Genomic DNA, 23,499 nt, shown 5'->3' with positions numbered 1-23,499 from the left:
TTTGCTACTGTCAACAACTCGTGCTTTGTAGTGCATTTTCACAGAACGCATCGGAAAAATGGTTCTAGCTTACCTTTAACAAGTTTGCTGCAGGTGATGTTCCTTCTGCTATCGTTACTGTGAAGCAAAACAACACGCACAATACGATGGCACGCAGCCTGGACAGCACTGCATCGGTTGCAGCAGGGGAAGATATGGACGATAGCCGATTTCGAATCCGACCATATCAACAAATACTATCATCCTGCAGTGGCGCTCTAGTAACGTCGCTGTTCAGTAAGTACACCTGATTGTGCGGTGGATGATGCAACACGTGTTGCATTAACTTTTGCAATTCTTCCACTTCGAACGCTTTTCTTTGCTTCCAGTGACTCCATTGGATGTAGTGAAGACACGACTACAAGCACAACAGAAAGTACTGATATCAAATAAATGCTACCTTTACTGCAATGGTTTAATGGACCATATTTGCCCATGTGGTCCAAACGGTACGTTAGGTCCATCGGCGATCAACAAACGTGCTCTACACTTCAATGGAACAATTGTAAGTGACTCTGGTTTGTTTTCAGCATGTCATGCTATTCCAGCTCTGAAATCTGCTTATCTCATGATCGTTTTAGGATGCTTTTACTAAAATCAGTCGCTACGAGGGTGTTCCATCGCTCTGGTCTGGTTTAGGACCAACCCTGATACTGGCCCTTCCGACCACGGTCATTTACTTTGTGGCGTACGAACAGTTTCGCATTCGCTTGAAGGAACTGTACCAAAGAAAGAAAGGCCGGGATGCTGAACTTCCCATTTGGCTGCCACTACTGGCTGGAAGCTCAGCACGCGTTCTTGCCGTGACAATCGTGAATCCACTCGAGCTGATCCGCACCAAAATGCAGTCTGAAAAGCTAAGTTATCGAGAGGTTGGACAAGCGTTCCGCAGCATGTTGCGAGTACAGGGCGTGTTTGGGCTGTGGAAAGGTTTCTTTCCCACGATACTACGAGATGTCCCATTCAGTGGCATCTACTGGACGACGTACGAGTCCATCAAGAAACACTTCAACGTTAGCCAACCGACGTTTGCGTTCAGCTTTGCTGGTGGTGCTGTTTCCGGTGGGGTGGCCGCTTTTATCACCGTGCCCTTCGATGTGGTCAAAACACATCAACAGATTGCGTTCGGCGAGCAATTCTTTTACGCTCAGAACGGTGACAAGGCGGCCAAGAAACCGTTCAAAGCCATTGGCACGTTCGAGACGATGGGGCGAATATTCCAAATGAACGGTATCCGTGGACTGTTTGCAGGGTTAACACCACGGTTGGTAAAGGTAGCACCCGCCTGTGCCATCATGATCGCATCGTTTGAGTATGGGAAAAACTTTTTCTATCGCTACAACGTTCAGCGTTATCAAGAGAAGAATGACAAAGCACTTGCTGCTAGTGACATCGGTACCAGTACCGTGGTTAGTAGTGTGCCATCCGCCACCCTCGTTACTTCCCCGGCGCATCGCGGCCGCCAAATAAACAAGTACTAAGCGATCCTTTGTTTTTTTTTCTTCAGTAACTTTTCGCGCGCGTTATCTCATCTTCTTCAAATCTCACCGGCGCTGGCTGCGGAATGTGAGATAATTGTATGTGCTACCATACATTGCATTATAAGCACTGTGTACAATAAATTGTTAGTCGTTTGTTGGAAAATTACTCGTCGATAGTCGATAAAACTTGAAAGAATAAACGAAACAACGTTGTTACTTACTTATCCGGCGATACAACCACTTCGGGGTATTGATCTGCTGCAGAAGTACTCTAACACGCACCAACGTCATCGCTCAATTTCAATTTGGTCGTACCACGTATGTTCTCTGTCCATCATGTTGTCTTCCTAAAAAAAACTAAGGCCTCGGTCGTAGGGTGCCGTTCTAATGACTTGAACAGCCCACCGGAGCCTGGTGAGTTTAATGCGCTGTACGGCGAATCAGCACAAATACATAATGTTCATGTATCGGGGAAATTAAAAGAAAGTCGTTTGACGGCAGCGTATTGATTTTGACCACATGACCATCGAATTTTATTAGCTCTAGATATATATGTATGTCGATACTTCGGTGAATATGCTGAAACACTACCAACGATATTTGTTTATCGCATACGATCACTTATCTTTTGGGTAGAATTTGTATCTGCGCCGAAGAAGCACATTTTATTTATACATTTGATTTATCCATGTAGCGCTTTTGCACTTAGCGCCGTAATCGCAGTTCCTTTCTATCAATCATGAATAAGGATTCATAAACGTGCTCAACAGCATCGCTTTAGTACGGCTTGGATCTGTTCTTCGCAGCAAAGAATGACTATCAAATAACCTTTTTTCCTTATTGGTGAACATGAAAGTTTCTTTAAAATATAAAATGTAGACATTGAAATGTTTGAAATGTCGCTAACGTAAGAAAAAAACTCACGCATTCGCATAGAGGGTGATTAAGAAAAAAAAAGATATTCCCTTTTCGCCAACATTTCTTCGCTATAGCATCGAACTTCACAAAGATATTTATCGAACGTGACGCGAACATTTTGTCACACTCACTTGTTTCCCTTGTTTTTGTAATTTTGTTTGCATTCGCATCTTACTCTCTCGCTGCTTAAGATCACACCACAGAAGAGAAAAATCTCAATCTTAATTATTCGCGCAGTAGAAACCAATGGTCTTCCTCCAACATAAACATTGTTCGTTTGTTTTGATGCGGTGGGATTTCATAAAACTGCGTACCACCTCCTAAACAATATCGATTGGTTTAATGCAACTAAAGGCCCTCTGGCGTTGTCTAACCATTTTGAATACCTTTCGCGAAGTGGTTTATATTCTTGATAATTCTGTGTTCATATGCAGCAAAACATTTAATGACTACCGTAACCTAATTTAGCAATCGTTATTGATAGTATTGTTAGTTGATTCGATCACCCCTAGCAATGCTTGTGTTCCCCAAGAATATTTCTTATTTCATGTGTGTCTTACTCTGTGTAACTAATATGTATTTGTTATGCCAGTTCGTTTATGCGTAGTTTTGGCTGCAGAAGGAAATCCTCTCACTAAATTCTCATTCAAATGCCATGCTGTGTGCAACGATGTACATCATTCCAGTGCTTGGAATATTTTTTTTTGCACCCTTTACCTAACACTCGAGTATGGAGCACACAGAAAGCTCGCTTGCCTAGTGCCGCGAATCCTACTACTTGTGAGATATTTTTCTGACCACAAAACATGCACTGCTGATTCCACAATGTGGATATTCCCACTTCGCTTTCTCGATTGATACGACTATTCATGTCACCTGTGGTCTATATTATATTATTTATCGCCCCTTTATTCAACTTCAACTCTATCTCTAAGGATTATCCCATTATTATTTAAGATTTGTAGTGAGCTTTATATATATATATACCAAGACTCTATAGTAAAAAGGATTATTTACAGCGATAGTTTTTGCCACCCAGGCTATACCCTTTGGCATGAGGACTCTGGGGTTTCTGGGCAACGCTTTCGTACAACAATCATTTAGCTACCACACAGAGGAATAGAAATTTAGATATCGTATCCATGGCAACGCGCCGCGCTTTGCTGTGAAATGTTTAATAATCACGCACGATAAAGAAAGCATGTCCCACGGTTGTGTATTGCACCACAAGGGACTCCCGGGTTAGTACGAAGACTCATGAGCACGCTTGCATATGAAGAAATACACTTCTCCGAATTTACGACAAATGGAAGCTCATGCTTCCTTCGCTGGCGGCTATCTTTAGCTTTTGACGCATCACCTCGCGGTTCGAGTAGTCCGGCAGCTTTAGATAGTTGACGCACGTCATCACCGATGGCAGATACTCGTCCGGATTTTGATTGCCGTCCATCTTCTTGCGCACAATGGTCAGCGGTGGAGTGAGGGACTTGAAGCCACCGGTCGGTAGTCGCGGACTGCCGGTGACAAACTGCAAAAACAGACGCTGCTCGTCCCGATTGTACGTTGCGAGAATTTCGTAGAAAAATTGAATTGCCGGCGAGTCTTGGCTAAAACCATGATCCGTCCGACAGCTTTCAGCAAGCATTCGAACATCCCACCGTTGCTGAGCTGTTCCACCGATACCAGATCCACAGAAAACGTTTTCCAGTTCCTCCGGGTAGAACATTTGTAAACGGCTCATCGGGAATACCGAGTCAAATCCTACGAGAAATAAAAAAAAAATGATTGAATATCTACTAAAACCAAGCATCCTTGTGTGATAGCACAAGTAAAAATGGACTTACCTTCGCGAAGTGCTTCAAATTGACGGGATACTCCTTCGGCCAAGAACCAGTGCGTCACGAGGGATATGTACTGGTGTAGATTGTTGATCGTCACCGCCATATCACGTCCACCACGTCGCAGTTCAATGTTTGGATGACCTGGCAGAACAAAATCTAGGCCCAAATCCGAAATTGGACATCCGTCCAAATCAAGTGCTTCAATCTACGAAAAAATCACACGTTGATGTTAGCGTAAGAAATATCATAGATTCGAATGATTTTTATGAAGATTTTCTTTTTCACACCTACCTTTTCAGTCTTTTCCATGGCATTGCAGTTCGGATCTGTCTGGATCTGGTCTCGCTGCTTCACGATTTCGTTCAGACGGAGTAACGTGCTCTGCACTTCTGGTGCAATCTGTCCCAAATCAGACAAACCGATAGAACTTTCCTCGCTCAGCATCCAACGGTAGAACGGAATAGAAAACGGCAAATCAAGCTAAAATGAAAAGAAACGATAACATAAAGTACCGATATGTTTCACAATCTAAATAAAAATTCTCACCATTCGACTGTCCATGACCGCTTTAGCCATAAATTTGCCCAAAAACTTGAACTTATGCTTCAAGCGCGAAATCTGCGATGTTTTCGCTGTCTTGCTGAGCGGAATCGGGAACAGTCCTCTGGGAGCATTTACGTACGAGATGGCACCACCACCCGTAGCAGCCAGACTACCGGTACCGTCCGTGGCACCTCCCAAACCTCCGCCCAACAATGGCGTTATCATCAAACCTTCTACATCAGCAAACGATGAAGGTGGCAGAGCCGGCGGTGGTGTTGAGTTGTTCTCCAGTTCAGCCTGCTGCGGATTCAGTTGCAGTAGATGATCCGATTGCTCAATGAGCATGTTTAAGGAATTGTCGTTGCTAATGATGAAGCTGCTGTTATCGTCGCTCACACCGCTGACACTGTTGTTGGCGGCCTCGTCGCTGCCACGATTCGAGCCAAGCGACGAACGCGTAGTCGTCATACTGACGAGCGTCATCGTTGTTGCTGTTGTGGTCGTATCTAAGCTGGCGTCCTCGAGGGCCCCACCACCAATCGATGACTTGACAATGTTATCCGCAATCGAGGTCGATTGTTGGTTATTGTTTTTATAGCTATCACTATCATTCCATAAGCCTAAATCACAGCGTTGCAGTTCCGTCGAGACCAGCGCGTAGAACTCGAGCGTTGGCCCCAGTCCGGTACCGACCTCGTTCTCATACTGAATTTCCAGCAGAGCCTTCGAGTGACCAAAGTCCTGTATATAACGTAGATGAAAAGAGTAACAAGCGTTAGAATAATAACGCCCAACAGGGAGCTTTCTTGTGTAAACCTACCTGAATGATCGATTCTGCTTGCTTCAGTATGTCTTCCCGGGAAATGGCCCGTTTTCGACGGTCGAGACGCGGAGTTACGCGTTCGCTCGTATCGGCCGAGTTGAGATCAGGAGTCGTATCGAGCAGACGCTGCAGCGCCCTGTCACGATCGAATGAAACGGCGTAGAAAAGCAGGTGACGCGTTTCAAAGGGGAAAAGGAACGGACATGCCACCGCAATCTGCTGTAACCAATGAGGTAAATTGCCAGTCATGATAACTAGTGGATCCTGCAGCTGACGACTCGCTTTTGCTGCAATCTAAGACAATAAATCATGATTAGTTTATAATGTTGTATGTGCTTACTTCCTTTTATTGTGCCCTTCTTTCTTACCTTCGAATGAATGAAATCAGCCTGAGGAATAATCGGTATGTGCGGCACCGAAAAGTAAAGAGTCGCCCAGTGTCGATTGAGTGCGTTTATTATACGCAACATGCAGAGCGCATCGAGAGAAGCATCCTGTACCGTTACTACATCCGGCAGCTTGGAAGCAAGAAACGGACCAAGCGGAGACACTACGGCCGGCACTTGTCCGTCGATCCAGAATTCTGGTTTTCGGCGCATAAGCTTCGATTGCGATGAATTTTTGCTATTCTTTCGCGATGATCCCGATGCACCCTTGGTCGAACCACTCGATTCTTCCTCTACGGGACGGTAGTAGATAGTGTGCTGCTGCACCCAAATACTGGCACTTCCTGCAATGGGATCGGTGCGAACAAGAATAATTATACGCGTATCTATTGAATCGGGATTCCATTTTACTTACCTATGGGTGTTTCGGTATCGGTGTCCGTTTCAGACTGATCGTTTACCAGTGGTGAATACTGACGAATGGCCTGGTACACGGTCATGTTGTACGGGAGCACATGTTCGCCAATCAAAAACTGTAGCTTGTGTTTCAATCCCCCCATTGATATCATGGCAGCAGCATCAATATTATCAATGTCCTCTTCCGAGTCCTCTTCACTGTCCACGCGGATACCACCGTACCCCCGCACTACTAAATATCTTTCGATGGCCTGCACCAACGCCAGTGGATCAATTTTCACTGTACCACCCTTCCATTGGCGCAAATTTGTACATTCTGGATGGCGTTGAAGATTGCACTACAACATAGAGTGGAAAATAAACATAAATCATCCCAAATGAACTACGCCACTACTAATGTTCTTTCGAACTTCCTATATTTTACCTTCAGTTGATGTGTGTTGAAGAATTTAAGAGCACTTGTGTTAGATCGTCCGCCGACGCCAGCAGGAAAATCGTGCACCTTCACCGGAAACTGTTCGAGCTGCGTAACGCAACCGTTCAACTTTGCCACAAGCGCACTGAAAGCTGCTCCGTCCATACCTGCTGGCGTACCTGCACCCACGTGGGAATAGCTTGCATCCAACGGCAATCCGGCAAACACGTGCAAAAACATTCGTAAACGTGTCGCTCGTTCAACTAGCGGATTTTCATCGTTTGCCATGTAGTTCAACATCGCACGAATCAAACCAGAATGATTCACCTCGAACGGTGATATGTCGCTTTCCATCAAAATGTCACGCAGTTCCTGCAGCGCATTCAAGCATTCGTCCCTACGACCATCCAGCTTGCGTATGGCATCAGTAAGCCGGATCAAGATCGTGCAGGCCGGATGTTGCTCGAGGGCCCCACCACCACTAATTCCACCTGCGCCATCCGCTGTACCGCCGCCGCTTGTCGTATCCGCGGAATGGCGATTTACAAACAATACTGCCTGATCGCGAATCCATTGGCGAGCCTTTTCACGATTGCCGGCCGCAATCAGATTTGAATTCGAATGGCTCTTGTTTAGCGAGCTTCCACTGCTTCCATCCTTGCCATAGCCCGATCCCGACGAAGAAGCATTATGGGATGTAGACGCCGTCGATGAGGATGACGATTGCCGACCCCAGCGGGCTGGATTCAGTGACGCAAGGAACGAAGTCGTTTTCGATGATGCACCTGTAAACCGAGAGCGCGAAGATCCCGAACCGGACGCAGGCGTGTGGCGTCCAGAGGACGAGGAACTTGCTCCCATTGTGGTTGCTTTGTTGATGAATTCCTGCATCACGGATGACACACCACCGGATGATCCACTATTGCTAGCTACACCGCTTCCACTAGCCATGGAGGCGACACCATGACCGGCAGAAGAACTTGCTCCACCTGATGCGTGGGCGTCGTCGTGACGTGATTTAGATTTAGAACTACCCTGCGATTTCCGCTTTGGTGGAACCTTTCGCTTGAGAATGTCGGACATTTTTAACTGACCCGGATTGTTACTGTTGCTGCTACTGCTGCCCTCATGAGAAGCGTGATGGCCCGTATTTGTAGCTGCGGAGCTGTTGTTCGGGGAAATCACCATTCCCTGCGCTACGCCTACTCCGTGCATCCCAGGACCGCTGCTGCTGACCACGGCCGTTCCTGCATTGGGAGCTCCTACAACGGTGGTTCCCGTTAAAAGAGCAACGTTGGTCTGATCCGATACGGCAACATTGTAACCACTGAAAGCGTCGGAGAAGTGTTGTGTTGATTGATACATATGCGTCACCGATGCACCGGTCGGTTGCTGCGGATGATGGCTTTGATGATGAGGGATAGCATGCGGGAGTGCATGACCTTGAGGATGGGACTGATGGTGATTCATCGGGTTCATAGCAGCGGCAGCAGCTGAGTTGTAGATAGCATTCAGCAGAATGTTCCCATTGCCCGTCGTTGTGACTGTGGCGGTTACGATCGAGGTCCCAGGGGTAGGCTGAACTATGGGTTGAACCGTAGCACCACTCGTGCCTGGATCCAGATGGTGATGCAAATTCGCAACCGGCATATGCTGACCAGGTGCAGAAACATGTCCACTGACGGAGTGCGGCATCAGGTTCATCAAGTGATGATGGTGATGGTGGTGTACCGCTGCTTGTTGTCGCATCGACGAAGGTTTGTTTAGGTTTATGGCAGCTGCAGAAGCAGATGCTGTAGTGTAATTGTTACTACTGCTGGTCATTGCCATCGTCCCGGTTGCTGTCGACGAAGACTGCTGCTGTTGATGATGATGATGCGGAACATGTTGGTGATGGTGATGGGAACTCATCTTAGTGCTGGCCATCATCATCGCAGACGAAAGATTCTTCACGTGCGATCCACCCGCATTACCACCGATTGCTATTGCAACCTGACCTCCTCCAGCCTTCGAGCTGGACGCAATGGCACTGCTGTCAAAATCAAACGTCGGTCCACTACCGCCCGTCGGATGAATTGTAGCAGATGCAGGCGCGCTCTGTGTTCCTCCGGTGGATTTTGGAGACGGCGCGGCACAGATCGGTATCGACGGGTCAGTTAGTTGTTTGAACTGATGCATCACGCCTTCACGGCGGAAGTGCATTCCAAACACTTCCGGTAGTTTGTGCATCAGAATGTCCGCCATCTGCATCGCACCGACTACAATGCGCATATCGTTCGATGCCATCATGCCGGCGATGTGTGATGAAACAAGCTGATTTTTCAGAACATCCCGCAACAAATCTCCGTTAGCAAAGTATACCATACGCAACAGAGCACGGAGACACTTGTACCGTACCGAGGGACCGGCAGAAGAACTGTACACTTCGTACAGCACAGAAAACAGGTTGCGAATAAACTCAGCAGCTAAACCACGCTCTTCCTTTAAGCAAGCAATTCTTGCATCACGCTGTGCATTCGGAGGCCTTGTGGCGAGATTTAATGATCCTGTTCCAATAACAGCGACGGCCGTGGATGTAGCTGCATTCTCCACACTTCCTACTATAGCGCTACATTCTGCAGATACTGTCTTGACGATACTTCCGCCTGCTGTTGGTGGACTCACAATGACTGCCGCAGATACTGCTGCTGCTGCTTCTGCGGCGGCAGCAGCTGCCGCGCCCTGCTGAGCAAGCAGCTGATGATTTATCTTCCGTTGCACTGACCGTGTCGTTCCAGTGTCCTCGTTAATTTGCTGCATGGAGTGGAAATCGATTGTGTACGTGCGTCCTAGCGTGCTAAGGCTGATTTCATCGTCCGAATTCAGGTGGGCTGCTTCAATCATACGTGAATCGATGGACGAATACGGTCGCCAGACACCACGATCATCACGCCATTGCCATTGGACCGCATCCTGCACAGTCGGTTGGGGCCGCTCGAGCAGGGCATCCACCGCGAAAATTCCATCCGTTGGTAAACGTGGCATCAGTTCCCCGATCAAACATGTGATTTCATACAGCTCTGACGGACTACGAGGAACTAATTCCACGTCGGATGTAACAGATTCCGCCGATCCTGTCAGCAAATACAGTAGCGTCGAAGCGATATCGTTTTTCAAGAGTGTAATGGCCAAATCCGGACAGTTGGCACACATTACACTTAGCATTCGCACCACATTTGTAAAAGTGCCACTGTTCAGTACGGATGGTGTTACTACTAGCAGCTGCTGGCAATTCTTTAGCAATTCCATGCTGGCTATCTCCTGCAGTACCGCTTGATCGTGCTGGAAACTGTCCACCAATCGATAAAACGCCGTACAGATGCTTTCTACACTCTTCTTGTCTTGTTGTGCGAGCAGTCGGGCAAGTAGTGCCAGCGAATCTTTTACAAAGTGAAACTCCTCCGTGTGTAAACTTAAACAGCAGTTAGCCGTGATGGCCAGAGCAGCGCGTTGCGCATTGATGGAGAAAAAGTCCAGAAAGGTGAGACACGATGAGACACCGTTCGCCTGCAAGATACTCTTGTTGTGTCGCCGGGAAAGAATCTCGAGTGCGGTAAGACTTTGTTCCGCCACATCCATGCACTGGATAACTTGCAGTTTTTCGAGAAAGGCAGGAATTGCATCGACCACCGTTCCGGACGAGCGTGGTAAAGCCTCCAGCATATATGCAAGAGCGCGACACGCATTGTTCATTATGTCGAAGTTGTGTTCCATACGCAGCAGCGTTATAAGCGCCGGCACAACCTGTTTGATGGGAAATCCGGCCAATGTGTCCTCATTGCCCATTACCAACATTTGGCACATCTCGATGGCAGCTTGCAGTTGCTGGCTTTCGTCTGGACACTGCAATCCTTGGAGCAGCTGCTGCGCCTTCGACGAACTGCTGTTTGTTCCCATTGTCCGATGCAGCAGATGATGCATTCGTGGCCCAAGCGCTCCAAACAGATGCGGCGGTAGGCCACGTGCTTCCAGCAAGGCTTGCAGCCGACCCACTTCGCTATCATCACTTTCCGAATCTGGATGGGGTGGAACACCTGAACCACCTGCAGCACCCGACCCGGAAGACGTCGATGCGGTCGTACCGGCTCCCGTTGCTCCGGCTGAATGTAACATGTTCACGTCCGGTACGGTCGACGAAGATGTGGACTGATGCGGTGGCACTCCTCCAGAAGAGGAGGCCGATGATGACCCTCCTCCACCCAGTGCGGCCTTTGTTAGCTTTATGAACGGATGTGACTGCTGCTGCTGTTGTGAGTTTGCTCCATCGTTGCCACTGTTGTTGTTATTATTGTTGTTATGACGAGAACCATCGTTGGCCATCGCATTCGAGGTAGAGGGACCACTTCCACTACCACCACCGACTCCCCCTACTGCGCCTGTTCCGTCGAAACTGGTCGCCAAAAGGATCGCCCCCTTCGATGAGCTGCCCTTCGACGAGGAAGTGCCTGCGATCACCGTGGCCGCGTTGCTCAAATGTACGGCACCGGTTGCTACCCCGCCACCACCACCACCTCGGTGATGATGATGATGATGGCTACCGGACCGTGATGATGATGACGCGGATTGCGATTGTGGTTGGTGGTAGGGATTGTTGGTTGGATTTGAGCTAACGCAAGACCCCGTGGTTGCGGATGAATGGGAACTCTTGCCCCGAGAACTGCGTCTTAGTAAACCTCCAACACTTCCACTGCTACGACCTTGCTGTACTGCTGCACCACTCGGTGCACCTGCTTCGTACTGGTGTGGCAGATGCAACCCACTCGTTTCGCCTACAGTAAACTGCTGGTGATGAAGCACCTGCTGATATTGCGCTGGCAGGTGCTGCGGTGGGTAGTGTTGAAAGTGCTGCTGTTGCTGTGCGGAAAAATGTGATATCTGCTGGGAATGTAGCGTGTAGTGTTGTGGCAACGGCTGCTGACCCTGATGATGATGAACTACCAAATGCGGATGCTGCTGCTGATGCTGTTGCTGGTAATGCTGTAGGCTGACTGTGTTCGATAAATGATGATTGTGATGTTGTTCTCTACTTCCGCTACTACGTGCCGCTAGTCTTGCCCCCAGATTCGGGTGCTGCTGCTGGTATTGCTGCTGGTGGTAGTTATGCTGATTATTATGATCCCCCCCCACTTTCTGGCGCTTTTTGGGCACTTGCGCACCGCCTGACGAACAAGTAGAAGCAGAATACGACGGAGATGGCGCAGTCGGAACTGCGTTTGAAGATACCTGCGCACCGGTGACGATGCCTAGTTCGTTTACGGTCGCAGTTAGCGTTATATGCTGTTGCTGCTGCTGTTGATTATGCTGATGAGAACGCAAATTTCGAATTGTTAGTCCTTCGACCGCCGATGCCTCTACCGTAGGAGCGTTTGAGGACGAGGGCCGTGTAGCGACAGATGTCGTTTCTTGGTGCCACTTACGATCGCCTTTAGAACGCCGTAGGCCCGATTTGATAGCTGCCTTAGACGCGGTTTTAGTCTCTTCTGTGAGTAAATTTTTCCGATCGGCAATTTTACGTAAAAGCTTCGTTGAAGATGACGAAGAGCAACTGCCGGATTTTCTCCCCTTGCTCTTGCTTATTGCACGAGACGAAGCGACAAGCGGTAAGGTAGTGCAAACGCCTTTGTCTTCACCGTTTATACGATTACCAGTAAGAGATCCTCGCTTCGCCTTTGGTTGTGGAGTTTCTGCGGGCACGCTGGTTACTGGTGTTGGGTTGTTTTCGACCGTCCACGAAGAGGAAGGGACTAACGATAGCGAACTGCTGTGATCAGGTGTCGTATTTCGCTCCGATATTGCGTTATTGCTTGCAACCTTTGTACTATCATGAGGACCGGAACCGGTACCTCCTGCTTTTGAGGATGATCCGCCTACTTTGGTAGATGATGATTTGTTACGATTATTTCGAACGTCTACTATCTTAGAAGGTGTGGCGGATACTTGATGCTGCTGCTGATGTTGCTGATTTTTGAGATCAAATCCGTACTCAACTGTGCTACTGGAACCTGCCGCAATGCTACTGCTAGCACCGGTAAACACAAGCTCTTTGGAAGTGGTGCGAGACCGTGTACGATAGGCTACCGGAACAGCAGCAACCCCTGACTGCTGACCGGCTGTTGCTTTACTGTTCAATGACTGCCGTTTCACGGAGGGATGTTCCGCCGACAAGTTGGCGTGTGGCAGATCAGCAACACTGTTCAGCGGTAAGCTGTGTTTTCGTTTTACGCTACTACGAGGCTGGCTTGATTTATCGGCCGAATCGGAACGCTCTGGCTTGGCAGCAGATTGTGCCTGTGGGACAACCACAGGTAAATCCCGTGTGCAGGATAAGCTGCTTCTGACCACTTCCGCCTTAAACGATTTACCTGCTCTAGAACGACGGTTTTCACTATTATGGCTACCGCTAGCGGCGGCAACGTCCTTTCGCTGCTGATCTTTCGGTTGTTGCTTTGTTGGTTGCTGTTGCTGTAGATGATGATGCCCCTCCGTCACTGCAGAGAGCACTTGCTTACCAACGGATTCGGCCATAGACGACGCTTACAAGGCTCCCTGTGTCCATTAAACATACCCGGCTGCGTGGTGCGGTTTGTGTAAGCGCGCTAGCTGCGGGGCAATCTTTACAAATCCACTGACCGACGAAAGTATCCGAGCACGATCAACCAATCCAACCTCGACCAACAATGACAGCTGTTCTATGTTGTGCTATGTTTAATGCAAATCCAGCATAAATCCAGCACTCTAAGTTCACTCCACCCGCAAGTCCTCTATTCGGTCGGTCCGTTCTTAGGGTACGGGATCCTTTCTCCCAATCCTAGCGTAATCGGAAAGCGTACTCCAACCCAGTAACAACACAACTTCTGTTACTAGGCAATTTTTCCAGGGAAATTACATCTGAAATTTTAAGAGCAAATATGTTTGATTAGAATAAGACTTGCAGTGCCCAATAATAAATTGTACTATTTGAAGGCCCAGGACGTGTCCATCTTACAACACTATTTCTTTTACAAGCGTTCTCGTGCCAAACAAGCTTTTCTTCTAACTTTAGACAAACCTTTCCAATACCGTGAACCAGGGACAAAGACCAAAGTATTTAGCAATGAATTAAGCAAAAATACCTGCCCAAATTCTTAATGCCTTTACAAGTTGCGGGGGCCAGACATCGTTAGTGAGAGTGCAATGAAATATCCCCGTTGCTTTACTCGCCCGAATGTTGATTGCTTATGTCGTCAGCCACATACAAAGCCTACTACACACTTCACGCTGTGTGTCTGGCTGTTTTCCTGTCGCGACTCTATGTTAACTTGCGAGCGTGTTGCTGTCTATGTTCATCCCGGTCCGCTCGGTCGTTCGCTCACGCACGCCAATACCGTACAACTACCCATACCATAAAGAAGTGTGAAAGGAAGCAGAACATAAAAAAGAGGAAATACACCCCGCCGAAATGAGAGAACGCATGGCCAAACGCGAACGAACTCGAACATTCAAAGCGCTGACTGAGAATGGGACCCCGGTCCGTGATGCTCATTCCACTCAGGCAACCCTCTGCTGACGAATGGGTCAGAAGAAGGAGATAGATATATTCGAATGTAAATAAAGGTTATTGTCCATTTCAATAACGCATCAAGCAACAGGAGCGGAACAGAAATAATATTTAAAAAAAACGACCACACCAAAAGATGTGTTGCGGTTGTCGTTGTCGCCTGCAGCATAGCCTCCCGCACATGGTCAAAACAACTCATCGATATACACATCCAACAGCAACAGACTTATCATCATCCACAAACCAGACCACTTCGAGAAACGGATCTCAAACCATTCTCGCAGGCGGATACAGCTACCGAGTAAGAGGGTAAGAGGGTGGCCCGCCCAGCATAAAAAGGCACCTTCACTTAGAATGAATTTGTGCGAGTCAACAGCCCGACCATCGATGGCACAAGAACAGCAACAACCCGTCGGAAAGAAACGTATTAATTCATCGGTCGAGAGTTCAGTTCGAGTTCGGTTCGAGTCGGTTGCTGCTTGCTGCAGCATGTTCCCTCTCTTTTGCGAGACTGTTCTTGTTCGCAGCCAAACGACGCATAAGGCATAAAGGAGAGCTCGCAGACAAAAGACCAAAGAAAGGAAAATCACGAAAACGAAACCTTAATCATCATCTCCTGCGCCCGACTGAAAACACGCCGCATGGAAAACCGGAATCACAGCCTATATAGGTATACGTCTCGGCTAGCAGAACAGGCAGAAAAGAAGTTGTATTTATGTTTGTTGACCCGTGTACGATAGGGCCACAGGCATATGCTTTACTCTGTACCAACTCTCCATGGGGTGTTCAACATGCCAAAGGGTAGTTTGTTAGTGAGCTACAGCATGGATCTAGTTTTCACTGTGATAGTAGTACAACAACTCTGCAAAATATCACAGTGTATACCTAATCGAATCGACCACGGGTAAATCCTAGGACGGTCCAATTTAAGTGCTAGAAAGTTTATGTTTCCAAACATAAGCTGCTTATTTTCATCTCGTTCTCATATATGGTACATTAAAGGTTGGCTCAAGCACTGATTTTTACAAACAAACCACGAACACCTGAACGCAGAACTGAAACCTGTAAGGGTGCATCAGGTCAATCTGGGCAATATCGGGATATATCGAGGGACCGGAGCTCATCGATTAATTTCTCTCCTCTTCTTTATGCAGCCTGCAAGCGCATCATGCATCATATTTTCCATTGGCTATCATTCTCTTGTTTACTTTTTTCTCAGGATGCGATTTCGTCTGTCTCTTCTTCAAATTACCATTCGCAATTCTCTTGCAAGTTTTTTTTTTTTCTGACCACTTGGCGTGTGTGTGCCACTTCATTAAAGAATACTTTCCCCTTAGTGCTTCTTTTATACGACAGCACAACATTCAGTTCCAGAACTGCTTTCGAAACTGGAATATATGTATGTCGTATTGAAATGCAAATGGCCATTACTTGTGCTGTCTTATTTTCCTTCATCGAACAGTAACGAAAATAATAATCACCATAGCAACACACATAACGATAAGATTACAAAAGCTTTCCACATCATACACACATTTCTGCCGTACGATTTTGTCACAAGCCATCGAATGCCAACGTGAACTACGATAACGTGGTCTGCCCAAATCGAAATGCTAGGCAAACGTTTACATTTGCTGTGGTGTTCAAGCTTCAAACCCGCATTCAATGGTGGGTTGATCGAAAAGGGAAAGCCAGACAACAACAAAAAATTATGCACATATGCTGCACCGTCGTTCTTGGTTACTTTCGGCCAAAAAAAAAAAGGTTACTGACCTTTCTATGCTAGCCATACGGCGTAAAACGGTCGAAAACAAGCCAGCATATCCGTCGCTCCGTAATGATGCCCTCGCAAGAACTGAGTCTCGTGTCAGGCGTGTTTATCCCTCATGCGCATATACATTGTACCGCAATAAAATGCCAAAACCAAATACGAAGGGTTCTCGCTAATGTAAAATCACACTCCAATTGCACGCCACCTCGTCGCGTTCAATGAAATGCGCCGTAGCACACCGTTCGGTCTAATAGCAGCATGACAAGAATATAGGCTGCTGCTTGTACTTCAGTTCCATGAGATTTACACCAGCGCATTTTTATTAACTACCGATTCGAAACATCCGCTTGGGTCGCATGAGCGCCGGACGTACAATTGATTCTCTTATTGAACTCATGGCTCCCTCGATGGAACTCTGTGTAAACAAGCCCTGCAAATTCTTTTCATACGCTATGTATGTAAAATGAATCCGAAAATGGAAATAACATTGTCTTCACACTTGCACATTTAATATAAAACCAGAATGCATTGTTAGTCAATTAGAATGCCAGGGATCTATTCCATCTGCGTCACCACAATTCTCAACTCACCGAGAGAGCACTGGACGAAACAATGAATCATATAAAAACTTTACACAACAGGAAGAAACTCCAACTTTTTTTTTAAACCAACATTTCACTATATTCACATTTGAACGAATCGTAAGCTTAAACCCGAAGAAAAACATCGAGCAGCACCGCCTAGTTCGATTTTTCTAATCGTGTGTGAAAATAGCCACCAGGAAAGCAACCAGAGAGCTTTAATTGAACACTACGTCACTGTGCAAATACGCCATAGAAACGCACTACCGAGCTGAAAAGAAACGATTGCCTGTACGGCAGTGAACGGGCCACATGACGATATGGTTCTAATATTTATATTTAAAAAAAGTAGTAGAGCTGCATCATTTTTTAATTCCCGACACCCGACTCTGACCGAAAAGAGCGAATGAATGGCAGCAACGCAAAGCACGCAGCAGTGGACATAGTAGAAATAAATTTGGATTGCAATACAAATTGGTAAGATTTTTTCAACCCTTCTCTCGTTTCCGAAGCGTTTCACGTTGCTTCCTTTTCCCGTGGCAGAATGTGTGATGTGTTCAAGGAAAAATGCTAGCGCAAGTGTTTGCAGCAGCAACTTTCCGGATTGGCTGACAGGAGGTACACCACCAGCGCTGCTGACAGAGCTGATATAGAAATTTTCAACAAAATGGCCTGCTGCCTATCTAGCCATTCATGCGAGATTGGCTCAGATCGCGGATCACGAAGCAAGCACAAAAATTAGGAAACTTCTCCATCCGGTCGCATCCGAGCTGTGCGATGGAATTATCGATAGCCAGGCTCGACGGCAACGTACGTCGGCAGTACTATATTTGTTCAATCTGTTCTTAATGCACGACACGACGACTTGGTTGCCAGCCATTTTTAGAGGATTGGCACATTTCATGCGCTCCCGCACTTTATTATGTAATTACGGCCCGTTTTGCGAGCAGCTTTGATAGTATAATGGTGGCAACGTACTTACCATCATCCCGTCATGACTTTAACCCACAATTTCACCGCGAGAAGAACTATTTCTGGTAAATTTTCTAACGATGAACAAAGGAAGTGTCGCAACGATTCGATCCCCTGGAAGAAATACTCTGCCTTTGCCTTCTCTTTCGTGCTACTGACGTTTAACGTTCGATTTCAAAACACACGCACACTACGCTAGCCGACGCGTGTGTGAATGTTTGTGCAAGCAGTGGGTAATTGTCAAACCGCGATTCCCAAGTAGCCCATTTTCTTGACAATCATTTTCTTTGGGCCACGATTGCAACGGGAAACGTTTTTACCGAGTTCACTGAATATGAATCCCTGTTTTCTCGCTTTGCCTATCTAACAATTAATTCTGTCGAAGCAAGAAAGCATAATGGTTTTACAGCAGGGTTTGAAATTAAACATAAACTCGTAGATTACATCTCCCGTTTGTGATTGAAAGTGGTGAAATTTCGTTTGAAAACCTATCGTAGTGCTAATCTGATTACTCATGTTGGTGATTGAAATGTGTTTTAAAGGAAATGTTCTTAAAATGCTAACCATGTTTATATAATAATAAAGAAGGCGAATAAGAAATACGATGTGTTTTAGAATGTAATTGATTATAGAAGTCGTTTAGACACAGAATTTTCTTATTACGTTGAACATTTCGTCAATCGCGCCAGATAAATTTGTCAAATTATCGGCCAATAACAAAAACTGACTAAAAACTTTTTTTTATCTTTATAAAATGGTCGATATTCCAGGAAATAACGCCCGGAATGCTGCGATATTTCTTATTTGCAGAATAAATATCATTAATTAAAACCGTGTGTCTTGTATGACGCGCATATTCTATCATGACAGCCAATGAGGACTTCGTTGCATGCCGTCATCGGGTTTAGAAGTTTTTACACGTCAAAGCATGTTCAACTGTCATTAACAAGCAACACGGATAAACTGTCTGAGCCAATGTAATAGTCTGGATGGGCTGATAAGATATGATCGGTTTTACAACCTGTCAACACAACCGGTCTGGGTTTTAATCTCTATTAGACCACGCCTCTTTGTCATTAATTTTGATATTTACAGGGCGCCACCGGTGGTGAACTTGGTAGCGGCGCTGGTCCCACCCGACGGGACTGATACAAATTTCCAACCGGCCAATTCTCCCTAGCAAGGACTGACTACAAGTATATTTGATAAAATAAGTCTAGTAAGCCAGACATGGTTAGCGGCTTGACCTAGTACGTCGTTACATCATGCGTAACAAGCAAGCAAGCACGAGCAAGCACGAAAAAAGATGCACAATTAATGAGAGATTGCTTACGTAAACAGTATCAAGAAAGGTTTCGAAAAAAGAAATAAGAAAACAGCTGATTATTGGAGCGATGTAACAATTTCCCTGAAAATCATCAATACATTACCTGCTGACTAAATGAGATGAAATAACGAGATTTGCAATTGAAATATAATGGCAATTTGATGAAGCAGTAACTTGTGCGATGAATAAAATCGGAACTTTAAAGCTACATTAGTGACCCAAAAGAAAAATGCTACTTGGGAACGCACTGGCGTTGGCCTTCTGTTGATTACCTTGAATGATGGAATTAATTAATCATCATCACCAGATTCACAGTAAAATATGTATGTACATCGACAGAACAGGAAGATGAATAGTTTGCGAGCATTCGAGGATAAACATATTGGTTCAAATATTATTTTTAATTCTGGTACGAAAAGATGCGCATAACTCCTGCCTCTCCCTAGAGAACTACGCATGACATCTCGCACCATCCCACGATAGCGAAGCAACACTCAATGTAGAACTATCATTTAGCAAATTAATGGCTTGTTTCCAATCACTACACTTTACTTACATCGTGGCTACAGCTTTCGTAGCTTCGATTTTTACGTATTGTCATTTCCGGATTAATCAACGGGGGGTCCATTTTTGGATGCGAAACACCACACACAAACACACACACACGCCACAGATCTTTATTCGTGCTAGCGCAGAAAATCAATAATCACCAGATAGCAAATACTCTTGCTCAGATAAACTTTTCACTTGTTCTTTTTTCCACACAACTCATCTGATTGCCAAGCGTCACTGCTGCATTCAAACGGCCAGATCTCAGCCCAAATGTCTATTTCACCTTGAAATCACTGGCTCTAGAGTTCTTTCCGTTCGATTAGGACTGATTTTTCCTCGCAACAGTTTCACTCTGCCATCCGCTGACAATACAATGAGCAGGTCGCTGCTAGATTTGTTTTCAGATTTTCGTTCACACGCACACATTTACACTGCACAGGCGTGTACGTACAGTACGCACTGATCTAGGAGGTGGCAGCACGTGCATGCCATTAGCAGCGCTGTAGAAAAATTGGTTTGAAATTTGACAGCCAACCAACCAACGATTTATGTATGCATGCGTTCCTTTCAACCTCATTATCGTTCCAAAACTGCATTAAAAATAATCTATTGGACTTAAAAATTGCAGCAAATGAAGCAATGCTTTAATTGCTATCTATTAGGTGGTTGGAAAGAATAGATTCGCTTGATGCCTAGAACTGTCAAATTAGTGCTGAGAATGGCCACAAGCTCAAATCTACGCAACCTTGCTGCGCCCACCGTTGGCTGCGCCGGATGAGTGTGTGTGTACGATATCCGTATGTTGATTTAGTGTGAGTGATATCGGGCAGAACATAAATCTCAAGGAATATCAGCTGTTTTGTAAGTCGCTGATTGTTGCGACACCGTTTGTATTTATTGATGCCTTTGTTTACCTACCATTTTGAGCGTTTCGAGGTTATATGTTGCGATGCTTCCGAGGGCTTGCGAGCGAGGTGGTTCAGAGACACATAAATATGCTCGCGAACTTGACCAGAAATGTTGAAATATACTTCTATGCCATAATTAATATTATTCCCACCACGTACATCGCTTTGTTACTATATTGCGTTGCTGTGTATCATATTCATTTCGAGTAATTTAATGCATTTAGGAAGAAAACCTTAATGCTGTTGGTAGTTTGCAAACATTTCTTAAGATACAAGTTCGAATAAGTCGCTATTTGGTATTAGAATACTATAGATTTTACCACTTAATAGATCGGTATCTCGTGATCACCATCCATTATCTAGCTTGAGCCCTTCCAAATCTTCCAGTTGACCACTGTCAAAGGCACTGGGCGAAAGAAGGCACAAACTTTCAATTCGAGGGAAATTTGGTTCACTGTTTGCCGAAGACTGCGGTTGTGGTTGCTCTGATAGTGGTTGCAGCTGATTAGCGATCCCAGTGTCACCGTACAGTTGTTGGGTCTGCAATGGATGATCGTACAGCAAGGCAGCTGCGGAAGCGTTACTGATGTCTAGCTTATCGTACGTTCCCTTTACCAGTTCGTCCAGCGTACGGTTCACATAATCGGCCGTCTGCTTATCATCTTCCTCCGTGGGCTCGACATTGCAAAGTGGTTCACCCATGAGCATTGCTTCCTTCTCCTGCCGTTGCATCGTGGAAGAACCCTCGGGAAGTATCGAAGACGATTGCAGCAATTTCTGCAAAAGATCACCAGTTTTCCGCTGCACCGTCCCGGGTGGACTTGCCGGACATTTGTGGGTGCGCTGGGATACCTTGTAGCGAAAGCTTTTGTCACAACCGGAACATCTGTACGGCATCAATCCGGTGTGAATCCGTCGGTGAACCAGGTACGACACACGCTGCCGGAAACACTTTCCTACGAGCAAATGGAAAAAAGATACGTTTTTGTAACACTGCTCACCACTAGTGTCTGATCTGAGTGTGTTATCTAATTCAGATTCACGAATCCGAATGAATCTTTGGAATGAATGAACTAATCGGAATCTCCATTGCAAAGTTTCAGTTATTTTTACGGTTTCATGAATTTTTGGAGTCACCTCCTATCTACAGATTCATAGGAACGACTTTGCTCGAAAGATTCATTAAGCACAACACTACCCACCGCAAGTTTCACATGCAAAGGGTTTTTCGCCGGAATGTATGCGTTGATGGTTGTGCAGCGTAGATAGTTCCTTGAAGGCGCGATTACACACGGAGCAAACGTGCGGTTTTTCGTCACTGTGGTAAAGCAGATGCTTATGGTAGGATTGTTGAAACGTAAACGATTTGTGACAGATCCCACAGGTATACGGCATCTCACCTGCAAGCAAGGAGCTCTGATTAGTAAACCGTGTTACCGCAGCTACTCACTCACTGCATTCGACTGCACTGACCCGTATGGAGACGGTTGTGCTTCTTGAGGAAGTACTTCGTTGTGAATGATTTCCGGCAAACCTCACACTCCCATTGTTTTGTGCTTTCGTGTCCTTGCTGCTGTTGTTGCTGCTGCTGGGGAGAGGAGGGAAGAGAAAAGCTGTCCCTTCCTTGCTGTGGCGAGACTCCTCCAGCATCCTGAGCCATTGGGTGCGCAGGAAGGCTAACTTGTGTCTGTGTGGCACTGTTCGGTGGAAGATAAACTACTTGTGCGAGCTGGCGAGGATCAATAATCTGAATGATGTGAGCTTCCGTCGGAACTGGCGTGGAATTGATTTCCTTGACCGGGGACACTGGCGATTGGAAGAGTGTCAAATTAGGATGTGCATTGATCATCGACATCGATACCATCGCTGGGCGCGCATCCACAGCCAGGCCACAGGGACTGCTGTGATCAGTCACATCCGTTGCCATGGTAGTGTCAGTAGCGGTTTGCACCGCACGTGATGCCGTCGCATTGCTGTCCAAGCACATTTTCTTCGATCCCGCCTCGTGCACCACTCGCATGTGTATCTTTAGCGATCCCTTCATTTTGAATTCCTTCGGACAAATGTGACAGTGGAAACGCTTATCGAATCCACCGTCCCGCGCTGTTACGGCAATGTTGCTACTGTCGTGGAACACCTCCCGGTGCATCTTAAGCAGTGCCGCGTTACGAAACGCTACGTCACACTCGGAACAGTGGTTTGCGTCGGTGGAATACTGGCTATTTTCTACCGACATTTTGCCCGCTCGACCATCGCTGCCGCACGGGTTCTGCTGTTTCCCTTCCGGTTCATGCGCTACCTTTTTACGCACTTTGCGTAGCGTTTTGAACGAGCTCGCTGCAAAGGTCGTACTCGGTTTGATGCTTTCATCTTTCACTGGCGGCAGCGGCTCACTTTGGTGATCCTCAAGCAATGAATGACCGAACAGGTGGATCGTCAGCTTGTCTAAGCCGAGCAGCTCGTCACCACAGATCGGACATTTTAAGGGACGGGCCGTCACTTTCAGCAAACTAACGCGCAATGCATCGATGCTGGGGAAGTTCGGCTGGCCGCACAGAATACACGACAAGCTTTTCGTGCACATCGCTAACACTTCCTCACCGAGGGACAACCGTGGTGCGAACAGTTTTGGGATCGTGCTGGAGTAAGGGTTGGAATTTTTTGGTTTTCTTTCCGATAGCTAACTTTCCGTCCTTCACCATCGAACCGAGAAAATGATATCTGCGCCATAGGAATTCGGTTGTGCGCACATTTTGACGGATGAAACGGGACGAGATTGCGCAGGCGTTCGTAGCAGCGACCAAAGTGCCAACGGGAAGGCATCGTTTGAATGGCAGAACATCCGAAAATAGCGAGAAATTGTAAATACTCCGCATGCGTGTCCTATCTGACATCCATTCCTCGACGTACACCGCTTGTTCATCTTTTCTCCGTCTAGGACAAAAGCAC

General features: G+C 46.5%; 3 protein-coding genes across 3 annotated transcripts; 1 reads left to right on the top strand and 2 right to left on the bottom strand.

Annotated features, from left to right (window-relative positions):
• The first annotated feature begins 146 nt into the window (after window positions 1-146).
• LOC128719867 (probable mitochondrial glutathione transporter SLC25A40) lies at window positions 147-1,520 on the top strand. The gene is made up of 3 exons (XM_053813507.1): window positions 147-276; window positions 369-544; window positions 621-1,520. Exons 1-3 carry the CDS (start codon window positions 147-149, stop codon window positions 1,518-1,520), a joined length of 1,206 nt encoding a protein of 401 aa, XP_053669482.1.
• A 2,215-nt stretch (window positions 1,521-3,735) lies between these two features.
• On the bottom strand, window positions 3,736-13,427 carry LOC128707411 (E3 ubiquitin-protein ligase TRIP12). The gene is made up of 9 exons (XM_053802364.1): window positions 13,242-13,427; window positions 6,873-13,190; window positions 6,447-6,786; window positions 6,014-6,375; window positions 5,643-5,939; window positions 4,826-5,563; window positions 4,571-4,759; window positions 4,283-4,484; window positions 3,736-4,199 (listed from the first exon to the last, which is right to left on the bottom strand). The coding sequence occupies exons 1-9, from the start codon at window positions 13,425-13,427 to the stop codon at window positions 3,736-3,738; spliced, it is 9,096 nt and encodes a 3,031-aa protein (XP_053658339.1).
• Window positions 13,428-20,895: 7,468 nt separating this feature from the next.
• LOC128708832 (zinc finger protein ZFP2) lies at window positions 20,896-23,134 on the bottom strand. The gene is made up of 3 exons (XM_053803813.1): window positions 22,024-23,134; window positions 21,753-21,950; window positions 20,896-21,506 (listed from the first exon to the last, which is right to left on the bottom strand). Exons 1-3 carry the CDS (start codon window positions 23,132-23,134, stop codon window positions 20,896-20,898), a joined length of 1,920 nt encoding a protein of 639 aa, XP_053659788.1.
• Between the last annotated feature and the right edge of the window lie 365 nt (window positions 23,135-23,499).

The sequence above is a fragment of the Anopheles marshallii genome, chromosome 2 (assembly GCF_943734725.1).
Source record: "Anopheles marshallii chromosome 2, idAnoMarsDA_429_01, whole genome shotgun sequence".
Lineage (NCBI taxonomy): Eukaryota > Metazoa > Arthropoda > Insecta > Diptera > Culicidae > Anopheles > Anopheles marshallii.
Note: the sequence above shows the minus strand (reverse complement) of the source record. Positions and strands in the feature narration are given on the sequence as shown.